This window comes from Eretmochelys imbricata, chromosome 18 (genome assembly GCF_965152235.1).
Source record: "Eretmochelys imbricata isolate rEreImb1 chromosome 18, rEreImb1.hap1, whole genome shotgun sequence".
Classification (NCBI taxonomy): domain Eukaryota; kingdom Metazoa; phylum Chordata; order Testudines; family Cheloniidae; genus Eretmochelys; species Eretmochelys imbricata.
In genome coordinates, this window is record NC_135589.1 from 20,529,999 (window position 1) to 20,544,569 (window position 14,571).

The following is a 14,571-nucleotide window of genomic DNA, read 5'->3' on the forward strand; positions in this document are numbered from 1 at the left end:
TGGACTTCCTGAATTAGAGCAAGAAAATATTATAAAGGGGTGTTATATGGCAAGGGATTTTAATACTCTCCGCACAGAGGGTCCCAGGCTTGGGGCTCCCTGCAGGGCCATGAGGGTATCTGCGGCTTGGGCATCAAGCCAAGCATATCTGGATGCCCGATGATATATTTAAAAGATGAACATTTAATTCCATTATTATTAACAAGAGATAATCATTAATCAACCTCATTTACAAGACTCCCCTATGAAGGGAATTGGGGTTCTTCAAACAGTGAAAATGTAATAATTATAAACTAGAGCTATGCAAACTTCTTAAGAGACACACTATAAAAGCCAAACGCTTCAAAAAGCCAAACAAACCAAGTAGGATAATTAAGTATACTCTATCTTGGTATCATAAAGAATCAGTTCACATTCTCCTGTCATACTGAAAGAAACTTCAAAAAAATATACACTATGTTACAGAAACACGGATACCAGCAACATCAAATGCTATCTGTGTCTTCAGAGTATGTCTCTAACTTCTAGTAAAAACACTAGGAGTGAATCTATTGCTCTGCCAACAGAGGGGGTATTATGCCCACGTATGTATCAGTATACTACCAGAAAGCAAGATGACTAGGGCCATATGTTGCTCAATTAGAGCAAGAAAATATTATAAAGGGGTGTTATAGCGAGGAATATTAATATTCTCCACACAGAGGGTCCCAGGCTTGGAGCTCCCTGCAGGGCCATGCAGATATTTGCGGCTCGGGCATCAAGCCAAGCAGTTTTGGCCTCAGGTGGTGGCCTGGGGAGCCAGACCTATCCTGGCAGGCCTGCCCTGGGGAGTGGCCCTGCCATTGGCCCAAGGCCAGGACACCAGAAGCACTCTGCACATCTCTCCATCTCCTGGGATGGGCTAGCTCCAGGCTAGAGAAGTGGTAAGCTGGAGCCAGACCTGCTGACGGTGTTCCTGGCAGGTGTCGAGTGCAGGGTCCCAGGTGGGGTACACGGATGCCTAACTGCTGGCAGGGGTCCACTGCCCAGCATGGAGCGCAGCTGCTGGCTGCACACGGTGCTGAGGGCTGGCCTGAGTGTCTCCTGCCATGCTGCTCAACCTGCACCAGCTGCGGCAACTAGAGCCAGAGTCCAGGGGGCACTGGGCCCCCCGGGCCTGGCTCCAGCTGGCCCATAGTAGCCTGAGCCTGGGCTCCTCTTGGGAGGCGCTGCACCCTTCCCCAAGGGCAGGACGCTGGACTGCGTGGTGCCGGGTGCCCCGGGCGGGCTTGGGCAGGTGGATAGGTGATTCCACCCCTTGCTAATGCACCGCCACTGCCGTTACTTCCTGCTGTGGCTCAGCCACCCGAGAAGTGCCTGGGCGACCGCACTGCCCTGCTCTTTGCCGTCAAGTTAGGGCTGGAGCACTTTGAGTGGCAGGTGGCCGTGCAGGGCCACGAGCTGGAGGTGGCCAGGGGTGGCCGGGTCTGGACCCTCTTCCTTGTGGGAACCCTTTAGGAGGTCAACTTCCTGCACTGGTTCCACCCGCACTGCCCACAGGTCGAATTCATCTTTCAAGACAGCGATGTCTTCGTGCACACGGGTAATGTGCTGCATTTCCTGGACCCCTGGCGCGGAGATCCCAACCTGCCCGGGCCCTTTGTCGGGGACATCATCAGTGGGGCCTTCCCCCTGGGGAACAGGCACAGCAAGTACTACATCCCCAAAGGGCTCTATGACAAGCTCTACTCCCTGTATGCCAGTGGCGGAGCCTTCCGCATAGCCTCCGCCTTGGCCAGAAGATTGTTCTTGGCCTCTGAGACAATCCAGCTCTTCCCCACTGACATGTTCCTGGGCATATGCCCAAGGCCCACCCCGGCTTCAGGACTTTTGGGACTGTCAGGCGCAGGAGCAGTGTTATGAACAGGGACTCTTGCTTCTGCAAGGGCTTGCTATTGGTGCACAAGATGACCCCAGAGGCCTTACTAAGGATGTGGGAACTTGTGCATGACAAGAGAATCAGCTGTGCTACGACAGTTCATTTCACTTGAAAAGCTCTGGCTGGAATGGCCCGGTAGCATTAATGCTCTGGGGCCTTGCGATGAGCGGCTCTGCACTGTGTGAAATCCTTTGCTTTGCAGTGTGACTGGGCATTGCCTCCCCAGATTTACATTTCCTGGTCACTTCTACATTTATTCTGCTGCTGCAGCTTTCCCAAAGAACTGAAAACAAAACCCAAGGCTAGATGGCAAATTTGTGAACTCAAACCGCAGCGCACACTTGCCTCAGATAAATGGTCAGCTTCAAACTAGGTGCGGAAAGAGGCTTGTTTTTATGAATAAATGAGACTTGTTGAGTCGTCAATTAACTAGTTTTTCTTTTTAACCTGGTGACAAGATACAAGGACAGATTCAGAGATCATGCAAGTTACATGGACATCGGGCAGGAAGGCAAAGAATGTGTGTGTGTCATAGTAGGAGAAACAACCAACGGAGAGTAAGTTTACTACGATGCAAGATAAAGCCTGGGTCTCCCCTTGGAGAGTACATTACACCTTTTTATTCAGGTTTACACGTGGTGATTAACCTCTAACTGCTTGTTCCACATTTTCTCAGGGCATATTTTCAGGGGGGAAAATCAGGGATTTGGGTGCCCTGTGTGAGAAGAGCAGCTAAAAAATCCACATTTCCTGAGTTCCCTTTTAATTAATGTTCCTGAAAGGTGAGGTGCATGCAGTCATACCAGTGAGCTGTGTCTGCAGCTTTAACTTCACCTGCAAAGGTTTCGTGTGGGAATTGAGTAAATCAGAAATCAAACCACTAGCAGGTTAGTGAGCTCAGCATGTGTGCCAGAGACTAGCACACACAGGACAGAGCATGTTTGTCAAAAGCAGAGACGCCATCAGTACTTGCTAAAATAGATGGAATTTTATTAGAATATAGCAACAAAATATAATTTACATATTTCATCTAGGTGTTCGCCCACTACACATGATGATTGAAGACCTCTAGGATCAGGCCTGCTCTCCACAGATAGCTTATCAATCAAGGAAAAGCATCACAACTGCTAAGTACTGAACAATCAAATAATTTGTTGTAGTGGAATTCCAAGCAGAGGCCTAGGAGCCTCTCCTGGAGAGAGTGAATGCTCTATGCGCTTGAATCGTCTCTGCAGTTTAGACAGATGAAAAAATTGGCAGATACTGACAGAGCCCAGTACATTAAAATGGAAAAGCCACAGAATAGGAGCCAAAGTCTGTTCTCTCTTTAGAAGTGATGCTGCACCATTGCTGAGCTAAGAGTACACATGATGTGTTTGGAGGGGAGGGAATTCCTTTATCCTGCAAGATGTGACCTTGCAAAATAGTTTTAGCTCCAGAATATTTTACTCCAGAACCACAAAAGCCACTGGAAACACCTGTGTTTCTTCTTTCATAGCATGGGAATGTGTCTCATTGTGTTTTTCACTCAGGAGTTTATTTTAACAAAGGATGGAAAATAGACTGTTTATTAAAAAGAAAGCAGCCCAGTTAAATCATCATTTAAAATTATATCTATAAATAGTATTACTGTGTTTATTAATAAAGGTGTTCTAAGGTCTCTGAAAATTTCCACTTATCCACCTGGAAATTTTGTGTTTCTAATTCTAGATGGTTTAATAGGATTAAACCTCTATTTTGGGATTGCAATTTTGATTTCACAGTATGTGCTCAGATATATATAGACTATTACACACACTAAAATCTTTATTAAAGTGTTCACTTCCTAAAAGATGTTGCCAAAAAACCAAACAAAAAAACCCAAACCAACCAACCAACCAAAATCCCTTAAACTACCCTGGACTTAATGGAAGGAATTAAGGACTTAAAAGATGACTTCGCAGGAGTTGCCCTGGGGTACATATTTTTATTGTTATTTTAAATGCTGCGTGCCAACAGGCTGCATCCTCATTTCCTCCTGTGAATACACGCTTTCCAATCCATAGTACGGTTTTGTAAAATAGTTGAGACAATGTGAAAAAAAGGTCATCAGAAAAAGTTTGTTCCTATGTTACTAAAACCTTAGGTATTACCCTACTATATTTACTACGACAAACAGAATTTTAAACCTGCATTTATTTTTCACCATTTATGCTGTGTTTACTTTTTCCACATCAGTCACTGGAGACAATGAAAACAGAACTGGCCTGCCTTGTCACGTTCACAAAGTTGTGTTTGGATCACAACCCTGAAGGGGAAAGTTTACATGTAAACAAAGTTTCCACTGAAAATTAAAAAACACACAAATACACAAAAACATTTAAAAGCTTTAAAAAGTGTTAACACAACATCCCTTTGGGTATGATCGACACCAGCAAACTATGTAGCCATAACTCAACAGCAGTGGAACCGCTGGAAGGCAGCGGATGTTGAAGCTGTAGTGTAGGGCTCAGCTATTTTTGCTACTGTCTCATCTAACTTTGCTCGAAAGCTGAAGGACATCAGCAAGGTGCGGCTCCTCTAGTGCTAGCAATGGTACGAATGGAACAGTGATAACCTGCCCGTGCTTTAAGCCCTGCGGTGCATAGACCTGCACAGAACAGAATTAGTGCAGCACCAGGAGTGAGTTACAGCTATGATGTTTACTAGGGCATATACAGCCAACAGAAATTTGGATCCATTCTGCTCATCCCAGAAGCCTGGAATGTTAGAAGAGAAATAACGTTATTTACAATATGTAATCCTGAGTTTATTCATGGAGAGAGGAGCTGCTTCCATTTAGAATTTCATGGTGCTAGCCTGCAGAAAAATGAGTACCATTCTCCTTTACATAACATGTGCAACATTAAAAAAAAGCTATCAAAATAATGTAAGAATGGCGTTACTAGGTCAGACCAATGGTCCATCTAGCCATGTATCCTGTCTTTGACAGTGGCCGGTACTGGAGCTTCAGGGGAAGCGATCCACTGGTCTTCCCCTCCTGGCTTCTGGCAGTCAGAGATTTCGAGTTGCCCAACCATGTGGTTGTATTCCTGACTATCTTGGCTAATAGCCATTGGTCCATCTATTCTCCATGAACTTATCTAGTTCTTTTTTTAACGGAGTTTATTTTTGGCCATCACAACATTCCATGGCAATCAGTTTCACAGGCTAGTTGTGCTTTGTGCGAAGAAATACTTCCTCTTATTTGTATTAAACCTGCTGCCTGTTAATTTCATCAGGTGACCCCTGATTTTTGTATTGTGTGAAAGAGTAAATAACACTTCTCTATTCACTTTTTCCACACCACTCATGATTTTGTAGACCTCTATTCTATCCCGCCTCCCTTAGTGACCTCTTTTCTAAGCTGAGCAGCACTTACGTCCCTCTGTGTAGGGAAGCCGTTCCATACCCTGGATCATATTTGTTGCGTCTCTCTGAACCTTTCCGTATTTTATTTATGGAATTCAAATCCAGTAAGCAATGTCCCCAGTCCCAATAATGTTCAAAAGTGCTGAAGTTTGCCTTGGGTCTTTGTATTAGCAAGTATAAATCCAAAAGCATTTAGCACTGACTAGTAGAACTTAAGGAACCTGTGCAGTTATTGCACAGACGAGGAGCCTAGTTAAAGATTAGAAAGTAGCTTAAGATAGTAGGAAAGCAGTTCATACACCTGCTGTGAGGTGCTGACACATGAAATGGGAAGATGCACATTTTAGACAAGTGACCTAAGCATCACAACTTTCAAACACCTTCGAGATGAGCGAGTCCGAGCCAAGGAAAGAATTGGAGATGTCAGAAAGAAGCAATACTGAATTCCTGAAAACAATGCCAGGTTCAGCCCCAAATTTATCAGCTATTCAAAATGGTGAGTAACAGTAGAATATGAATAGAATATGGCCTTTATTTCAATTCCTGGGGCTTAACCTATAGACGACGTAGTTATAAAAGTCTACCCCGGCCCTGTTTTCTGGGCAACCCCCTACTCAAATTAAGAGACAGCGAGCATATTTGCTGCTTCAGTTATGTGAAGGATTTAACTAAATGCCTTCGTTTTAACTGTTAATCACCTGATTCATAAGACACCACACTCTGAGAAGGGTCACATTTACCAATGCAGTGCACCCCAGGAGGGCCCAATCCAGCAAACATTTACACGCATGAAAACCTTTCCAGACAGGAGTAGGTCCATTGAATTCCAGGTATAAAAGATTACAGGTTTGGACCATTCAAAGGTAAGCTGTACACTGGGATCTTATCAACTGACCCTGCAGTCACTACACAGGCTAAACTCTGAGCAAAGTCAACAGGACTTTTGCCTGCATAATGGACTACAGGATCAGGTTCTAAAATGGAGAGACCGTTTAATTTCTAACAAATATGTGAAGGAGTGTTTAAAGGTTACATACAACAGCATTTCAAATGCAAGTGCTGCAATGTGCTTATAAAATTCATAGACATGTACGGAGCACACAACCAAGCTCTATTAAAAACTGTACACTACAAATATAGTATATACAAAATACAATAAATACAGCAAATTCGTATCAATGTGGCAAAAGAAAAAATATTGCTTTCAGATTACTATAATCCCATATTTCTGGATCCTGCTGTGAACAGTGGTGCAGAACAATTAATTTTATCTTGGAAGGAAATATCCTGAAATTTACAATGAATAAAAGGTGTTTTAAGTGCTGTTCCAGGGTGTACATGAATTTTAACACACTACACCTCAGAACTCAGTGTTCTGTTTAAAGCAAAACTGCACAGTGGAATGTCGCTTTATGAATGTTTATTTTACTAAAGAGCTAATGAGAGAAACTGTTATTATGAAATTAGGGCACTGAAAATAGCCAAGGGAGAAGGTCACTAGAGCTAAAGCTTTAAAATATATTTTTTTTAAAATGGATTTTTACTTTTTAGTAATTACAGTTCCTAAAACCCTTCCCCATTTTTAAGGCAATATTCAACCAACCTCTGGGATTCTATTTGGAGCTGAGTCTTGGCATTAACTAGGATTTGGGCAGCACTCCTCCTTGAAAAGTCTAGACTTATGATTAAACAGAAGGGAAGGCCAAATTTCACTAAAGGTACCGGGTCTTTCCTCTCAGTATACACAGCTTTTGTTCGCGTCTCCAAGGATCATTTTGGTGGGCTGAGCTACAGAGGGGAAATCAGTCTCAAGACTATACGCCTCCCCTATTGCTCCCAGCAGTGGAGCTACACGGGTGGCAAATTATGGATCACAAATTTCCTAGAGAGAGACAGAACCTACGAGGTATACCACATTTTCCTTCTCATACGGTCAGTGCTCCTGCTAATACCTAAGGAAGGTGCTTGTCCACACACATAAGGGAGGGCATACAGTTAAACATTTTACTATGCATTTACACTAGTATTGTTATTAACAATTTAATAAGCTGCAAATTCCTGTGGTTATGCAAACTGTTCCCTTCTAATCAAGAAGTATTTTCTCCTGTAACATACATTTTCCCCCTCCCACTCTATAGCCTTTATTGGTAGCAGGTTTCTATTAGCCCACTCTTATGAAATCAAACAATTCTATCTAAAGGAAACTTTTGCCATCCCCACAGACTACTAGGCAATGGAGCAACAATCTTATTCAGCTCTGGGGGTGGAAAGTGATGTAGAAGTGCAGCATGTTATATTAAAAGTTAAATAATAAATAGACTGGGGTAACACTTCAAACAGCTGCTCACAAACACATAGCTGTAGAGTAAGTTAGACTGCGGGTGAAAGTCCAGCCCCACTGAAGTCAATAGCAAGACTTCTATCGAATTCAACAGGGCCAGGATTTCACCATGCATTTTGATGAATAGGCTAGTCTCTTGTTTGCAGTTCAGAAAGCATTACGGTGTCTGAGCAAATAGGGTGGGGAAATCATCGATGGAGACTATGTGGTTGTCAAAGAGGCCATTTAAACAGCAACTTTTCTAGCACTTTGGTGACTGTAAAAAAAAATTTAAATTTATTGGGAACTTGTATTGTCTATTGGAGAAACATTTTGGAATATGTACTGCACTAACTGTGCACAGCAAATGCATGTCGTAAAACCCACTGAAAAGTGTAGTAAAAGCCTTTGAACAGTAACTTCTCTCCTTCGAGAGAAACCATTTTTCAAAGCTACACTTCCTGGTAGCTTTTACTCACAGACATGTATTGTTATAAGGGCTGATCCAAAACTCACTGAAGTCAATCGGAATCTTTCCACTAAACTTCACTGGGAGTTGAATTTGGTCCTAAATGAAGAATAAATCATTGTTATAGAAAAAATACTATGCACAATCTCAGTTTAGAAACATGGCAGTTTTGAGCTAAAGCATACAGAAGAAATGACTAGCTTTTTGCAGTTCTGTAAGTTAAATGACCAAAATTATTTCATCCACTTTTGCTAAAACAAAATTTTTCCCCTCAGCCAACAATCTGTCTCCCAGAATGATTAGAAACCCCTGAACAGATGGGATTGCTTGCTGTAGACATATAGATGGTACCCACAGTCAATGGTTGTTGCTGAATTACTATCAAATCATGTTAGTATGTGGCATAATGGAGAATTACAGTCTCCAGAGAATGGGATGATATTTTGCTTTACAAGATGTTAGGGTGGATAATAGAGAACAAGGCAGTTGACAAAAACTTTTCAGTTTCTTGTCCTGCTTATAAACTGGGCACCTTATGGGTAGAGAGAAACTACAGGTCGGGTCTTGCAGGATTCAAAATATGTTCCTGGCCTGCGCTGGTGACTCTCCAATGTTATTTCTGAATTAAACAGCTCTAGTAGAGTTTTATTTTAGGGAAACTGATATTTCACAAGTTCACTGCTCCAGGTGTGTATCTGTTCACAAGAGTCCATCTAATCACATTTATGAAATAATTGTTTTGGAAGTACAATCTGCTTTTTTAAATGTGACTTTAACTGACAGAATAATTTATGCTTAAGCCCTTGCTATAAATGTCTAACAGGTACTCTGTATAGACAGGCATATTTTTATAAGTATACATAGTTATTATATAATATACAAGCTGCTACCTGAAATATTCATTATACTGATCATATCAAACTTGGATCTGGAGGTAAGACAGCCAACCCAAAGGAATGAAAGAACAGTTAAAGTTTTTCTAGAAAGAGCATATTGTTTACCCACATCATTCTGTGACTACGGAACATTGGCCAGCTAGAGAATTTCAAAGTGTCTCATAAAGGAATATTTTTAGCTGCTCAAGACTTACTTTCTACTTTAATTTTTGTTAGCTGTATGTTAGAACAGTTGGGTTGTGGGACTCCGATGACACAAACTTAATGACAGCAAAGCTACTGTGATCGCAATACAGCTATTGTGTTTCTAATATTCAGTGATGTGTTTCAAAGCCTAAATATGGTAATTTCTCTGTAGATTGGTTTTGATTTGCTGGACTGGTGCAGAAATACACCTAGTCGACCCATACTGTAGGTAAATGATACTATAGTCTTATTGTAGTTCTATTTCTGTACAACTAGCACTTCCCCCCCTCAATCAGATATGTAGTGACACTATTCATTTTACTGTGTCACACACCCAAGCAAGTTTTGACAGAGAACAATTACCAACAAATTTTATAGTGACTTCATTAAAGTGATAAAGTCACATGATACAATGATTGCATTCTCTAAACAGTTTGGGAATATTTGTCAGTGAACATTAGCTTTGGTTCAAAGGAACAGATACCTCAAAGCTTTGTTCTGAAAACCTGATTTAGTTGGACTCAGAGTCTCAGCTATGCCCCGAGGAAGGGCCAAAAGAGAGACAGTTGTGGCTTCCTGACCCTGGGGCCAGTTCCTTACTTGTCCTAGCATCAAGGATGCTCTTGTTTACACTGGCTACCGCCCTCATCCCATGGGATCATACACTGACCAGGGACAGCTGAAGCATGCTATATTTTGGCCAGGATCTCTACATTGGTTGCTGCTGCAGTGGGTAGCTCAGGATCTGGCTATGCCGGATCTATACTCCCCCATGCTGAGAGAATCCTCACCAAGGAAGGTTCAGCTGCTTTCTGCTCCGTCTGTGCTACTGGGGAAGTGCAAAAGGAGTGTAGCAGGCCAGAGGCTTTGTCCCTAAAAGACTGCAGATCACTAACAGTGAGATGCAGATTCTTGGGATAATTATACACAACACTACACAGAGAGAACCAATATATAAGCTTTAACTATTGGGTAAATGAAGCAGTCAAACACTATTTGTGGTTGATAAACAGCAGCATGTAGTTCAGGTGAAATGGATGACGTGGGGCTCCTATCACTTGCAAACAAATCTTGGAAATGTTGTGCATTACATAAAACTTGCTCAGTTATGGAGACAAAGGAAATGAGTACTTCTCATGTCATCGCTTTGCATATGTTCTGCCAGTGCTTTTATTCAGGCCCCCTTTTGGGGCAGGGATCTTGCTTCCTACAGAGGGGGATCGAACCTTTGTTGCTGTAGGACCTGATTTGGTTATGGTTAATCCTGCTGCTTTTCCTGGGAAAAGAACAAAGATTATCAATCACAAACAAATACTGCATATCTCTTGCATTTCAAGTACATGCCTTAGCTACAACATTGACAGAAGTAATAAGATTGACTTTGAAGTGACAGGATTACTCACAGGAGTGGTAACAGGAGATGGATCATACATTTGAATCCAGGCCAGGGAGTAAACATTAACATCTGACATGAACATACCATCAGTCTGTTCAGAGACCCACCATACGTGACATGAGTTCATGGTCAGAGTTCAGTTCCCAGCTACCTACCTGCCACAGGCATTTGTCTGATGCTTATCAACCCAGTGTCCTAATTTCTAGTTCTCTACAGGACAGATAAAGACTACCTATTCACTTCACTCCATCCCATAGTTAGGATTAGATTAGCATCTCTAATTGGCCCTTCTCAGGCCTGAGGCATATTGACAATATAGCATTTAAGCAGCTGCCTGTGCACTACTGTATCTGTTGGGTTTATAGCATACCGTGTGATATAAGAGGGCAACTACAGCAAGAAGAGTCTTTGTGGTATGCTGCTCCATAAAATGAGCGAACAATAAGACAAAATTAAAAATGAGGCAACTTCTCCACTCCATTACAACAGCGCATCTGTGATGAAGTCATTGAGATTGACTGGAGTATCAGAGGGTAATCTGCCCTCTGCGTGTGCTATTCTATACCAACATATTTAGAAATACAGAGTCAGCATATTCAAATACTTGAATAATGCATTGAACTGTTCTTGACTAAGGATCAACTTGCTTTCTAGAATAGAGCCTTCTGCTTAAATAAGTAAACCAAGTGAAAAGCATAGTAATCACAAGGAAATCCATACCAGGCTGCATCAGCAGAGTTTTATTTAGCGTAGGCACCCTCCGCAGATTCATTTTACAGCCATCTTTGCCCATTAGGTGAGATTTCCAGGCCTATGATCAATTAAGAAACAAGTGGTGTTACAAAAGCAGAGAAATAGCAGGTCTTTCATACGAACGCTATTTCTGTATCTACACGTGTGCACAGCCATGTGAATGCGCACACACTTTTTACAGCATCAAAGGAAAAATGAAATGCTAGGTGTCATTTTACTGAGAAAAGCAAGCAGATTTCAATAGTTTTGGCCTGCACTGAGGACAAAATCTGGAACATCTCACAGTCACCTTGGGTTTAAGATGACACATTGTCTCATTCTTTTGCCTATTAACTACGGTCTTGATCAGATTGAGAAGAGACCTCTGAATGAAAGCCAAACATAGATAATCAATTCCTGCTGTAACCTGAACAAGCCTAAATGTTACTCCATCAAATCACTTAGCAAAGCAAATTAAGGCGGGGGGAGAATTGGAGGCACCATTTCCTGCTTCAAGGCTGATCTCAGAATAAGTAAGGTGGCCATTAAATTCCTGTTTTGCACAGGCTTTGAAAGTAGTTTGCTACCAGTTTGCATTTATTAACCTTGTTCTGAAGCCACAGGCAGAGAATCCTGGCACTTTTTGATATGGTTATGTTCAGGCAGTGTAGGTAATTTCCGTGTTAAAGAACAAACTACTGAAGTCTTAGTGACAAGACTACCAAGACCAATTTGACATTACACTCATTTTCTCTTACCTCCTCTCCTGGGGCGAAGTTTTCATGGCACAATGGACAGCGGTTTGCCACCTTTTCTGGTTTTGCAGCTGAAATGATTAGAAAGAGGGAAAAAAGTTACGCTACTGCCACGTGTTTTGCCCAATGCAAGAGGAGCAGCTTGATCTCCGCCAGTTTCTGTGAGCACGGGATGGAACTGGCTACTATTCTACCTTCCCCTGCCTAGTCAAGAAACCGATGATCAAGAGAAAAAATGAAAAGGAAAGGGAGAAAAGCAAACAGAAGTGCATTCAGCTTGTTCTACAGTAATGAGGGTGCTCTAAACTGTGGAGCAATCTTCAGGGGTTTTCTGTTCTTGCTCACAAGACACTTGCACATGCATTAATTGGAGGTAAGTGCAGGGAGCACTGAAAGGCAAAAACATTTAGGCCAAAAATATTCAATCCTTAGCCTCAAGTTAGGATTCCAACACCAGCACCTAAATTGAAGAGGCTTGATTTTCCAAAGGTATTGAGCTTTTGAGGTATTGAGCAGCTCCCCCCAGCTTCACTTATTCCATTTGAAACTACTCACGATTGCAAGTCTTGCCCTTCACATGTTTGGGCAGTTCCTCTTTTAGAATGGCCTCACTACAACGCTGACATTTCCCAAAGCCATCTTTTTTATCACACTCAGTCAGCAAGTGCTCTGTCAGGCTTGCTATCTCCACCACCTGCAACAGGAACACAGACAGGTGGCTGAGAATACAAGAAATACAGGAATAGACTTGTATTGGGCTATGAAATTAAGAATAATATTTTCAAAAGATCTTAAGTGACTTTAGAGCTCAAGTCTCATTTTTAAAAGTGACTTAGGCACCTACAAGCTTAAATGTCATTGAAAATTAATGAGACTTGGGCTCCTAATTCACCTTTGAAAATAGGACTCAGGGTAAAATTTCAAAATGCCTAAGTCTGGTAACATTCTGCTTGTGTTTCATACACCTGTAACCTGCAAATTTAAAGCAAAAATGTATCGTTATAGGCTTAAAAATAAAACAAGGAAAGGTAACTTAAAACTTGTTCCTGTGTTTAACTCTATTCTTACCTTGAAATACAGTTAGAAATGATTCCATGTATTGTACTGTGTATGAACACAGAAGTTGCTAACACTGCATGTACGTACAGGCAGGCATGGGACAAAACAGGAACACATACTTCTTCCTGGGATAATCTTTGTACAACATATCAAGCAGCATCTAGATAGATGCTTCAAAGCCACCTTGACTGCCAGTGGTTGAGTAAATCAATGAAAGTTTCACATTAAACACCTCAGTAAGGGCTCCTAGGCCAAGTTCATCATGAAATAAATGGATGCAACTCCCATGGAAGTCTTGGGGCCCACAAGTGGTGTTGCAAGCTGAACTTCAGGTAGAAGTTGGTCACAAAGCAGATGTAAATACTGAAGTACATTTGGACTAATCTAAAAGTCAGTGGGTGTACAAAATAATGGTGCTTACACACTAAAGAACAGAAAGGCAGAGGTGGGAGAAGGAACAGGAAAAGGAATTGAAATAAGCTGTCCCAGGCCTCTCGCTTTTTAGTCCTTGTTTTAATTGCTTCTCCGGCTACATCCCTCTTCTGCCCACCTGAGGTGTAAGTTACATTTGTTTTGCACTTTCAGCTTATGACAAATTGGAGCAAGCTACTCGACAGGTAACACTGGAATGTTAAAGTGTCCCCACAAATAAATACATATCTGAAACAGGGCCCACACTGAGCTGGTTAGTAGTCATATGGCATGCTGCCTTGTTCTCCAGAATCTCAGCACTTTTTAAAAGACAAAATCTAGTCTCTAAATGTGATAATTATCAACACAGCTCAAAAACATGTATGGAGTGTAACTGATAAAGTGATGCCTGCCCACGTTTGCAGAACCTGAACCAACGGCACTGAGTGTTATTAGCTGCCCGATTCATCTCAATGGGAGCTTACTGAGATGCCTAAAATGTTAACAATACAACTGATTGTCAGACTGTGTAAAAAAGGAGAGGGAGGGTTACATTATGAAAATCTGCACATGCACCATCTACTGTGAATGACAGCTTCCCTTGGCAACTGCAGCAAATGGGTTTGGGAGACACTGCTACATTCCTCCCTCAATCAAGAAAGAGTTGAGCCCAGCAGAATTCCATTAAGGAGAAGCCAAGCTCAAGGAGCCCAGCAGAGTCAGCAGTGTATTAGGACCCAAGTGGTGGAAAAGCCGAACCCAGAGAGCATGCGTGATCATATTTGAACATCTGCGCAATCAACTATGACTACATGTCTCCTGTGGGCAGAGCTGATTTTGTGGGTGGAGTCTGGAAGAGTATCACTAACTTCTCCTCCCCCAGTATGACATCTGGTCTGAAATGATTTAGAATTTCACACACAGCAAGAGCTCTGATTTTCACACATGCATCCGCAGCTTATACTGCATAGCAGTGATTCCCCTATAGATGTGACACAGCCTTTCCTTCCAAACAACACTATTTAAAAGGTATTTGTCC

The 14,571-nt window shown here is 42.0% G+C and overlaps 1 protein-coding gene across 7 annotated transcripts in view; it reads right to left on the reverse strand.

Annotated features, from left to right (window-relative positions):
* Positions 1–4,075: 4,075 nt before the first annotated feature.
* The window catches only part of CEP104 (centrosomal protein 104), a 41,790-nt gene continuing 31,294 nt past the window's right edge, over positions 4,076–14,571 (reverse strand). For 4 of the 7 annotated variants that reach the window (XM_077837030.1, XM_077837024.1, XM_077837029.1 and 1 more), the window contains 5 exons: positions 12,618–12,756; positions 12,066–12,133; positions 11,296–11,386; positions 10,406–10,455; positions 4,076–8,196 (listed from right to left, as the gene is read on the reverse strand). In XM_077837030.1, coding sequence (XP_077693156.1) covers positions 8,104–8,196; positions 10,406–10,455; positions 11,296–11,386; positions 12,066–12,133; positions 12,618–12,756 — 441 coding nt within the window. In that variant the 3' untranslated portion in view covers positions 4,076–8,103. Of the gene's footprint in view, positions 10,456–11,295; positions 11,387–12,065; positions 12,134–12,617; positions 12,757–14,571 lie in introns of all 7 variants that reach the window. The other 3 variants (XM_077837028.1, XM_077837027.1, XM_077837026.1) reach the window with 3 other exon arrangements.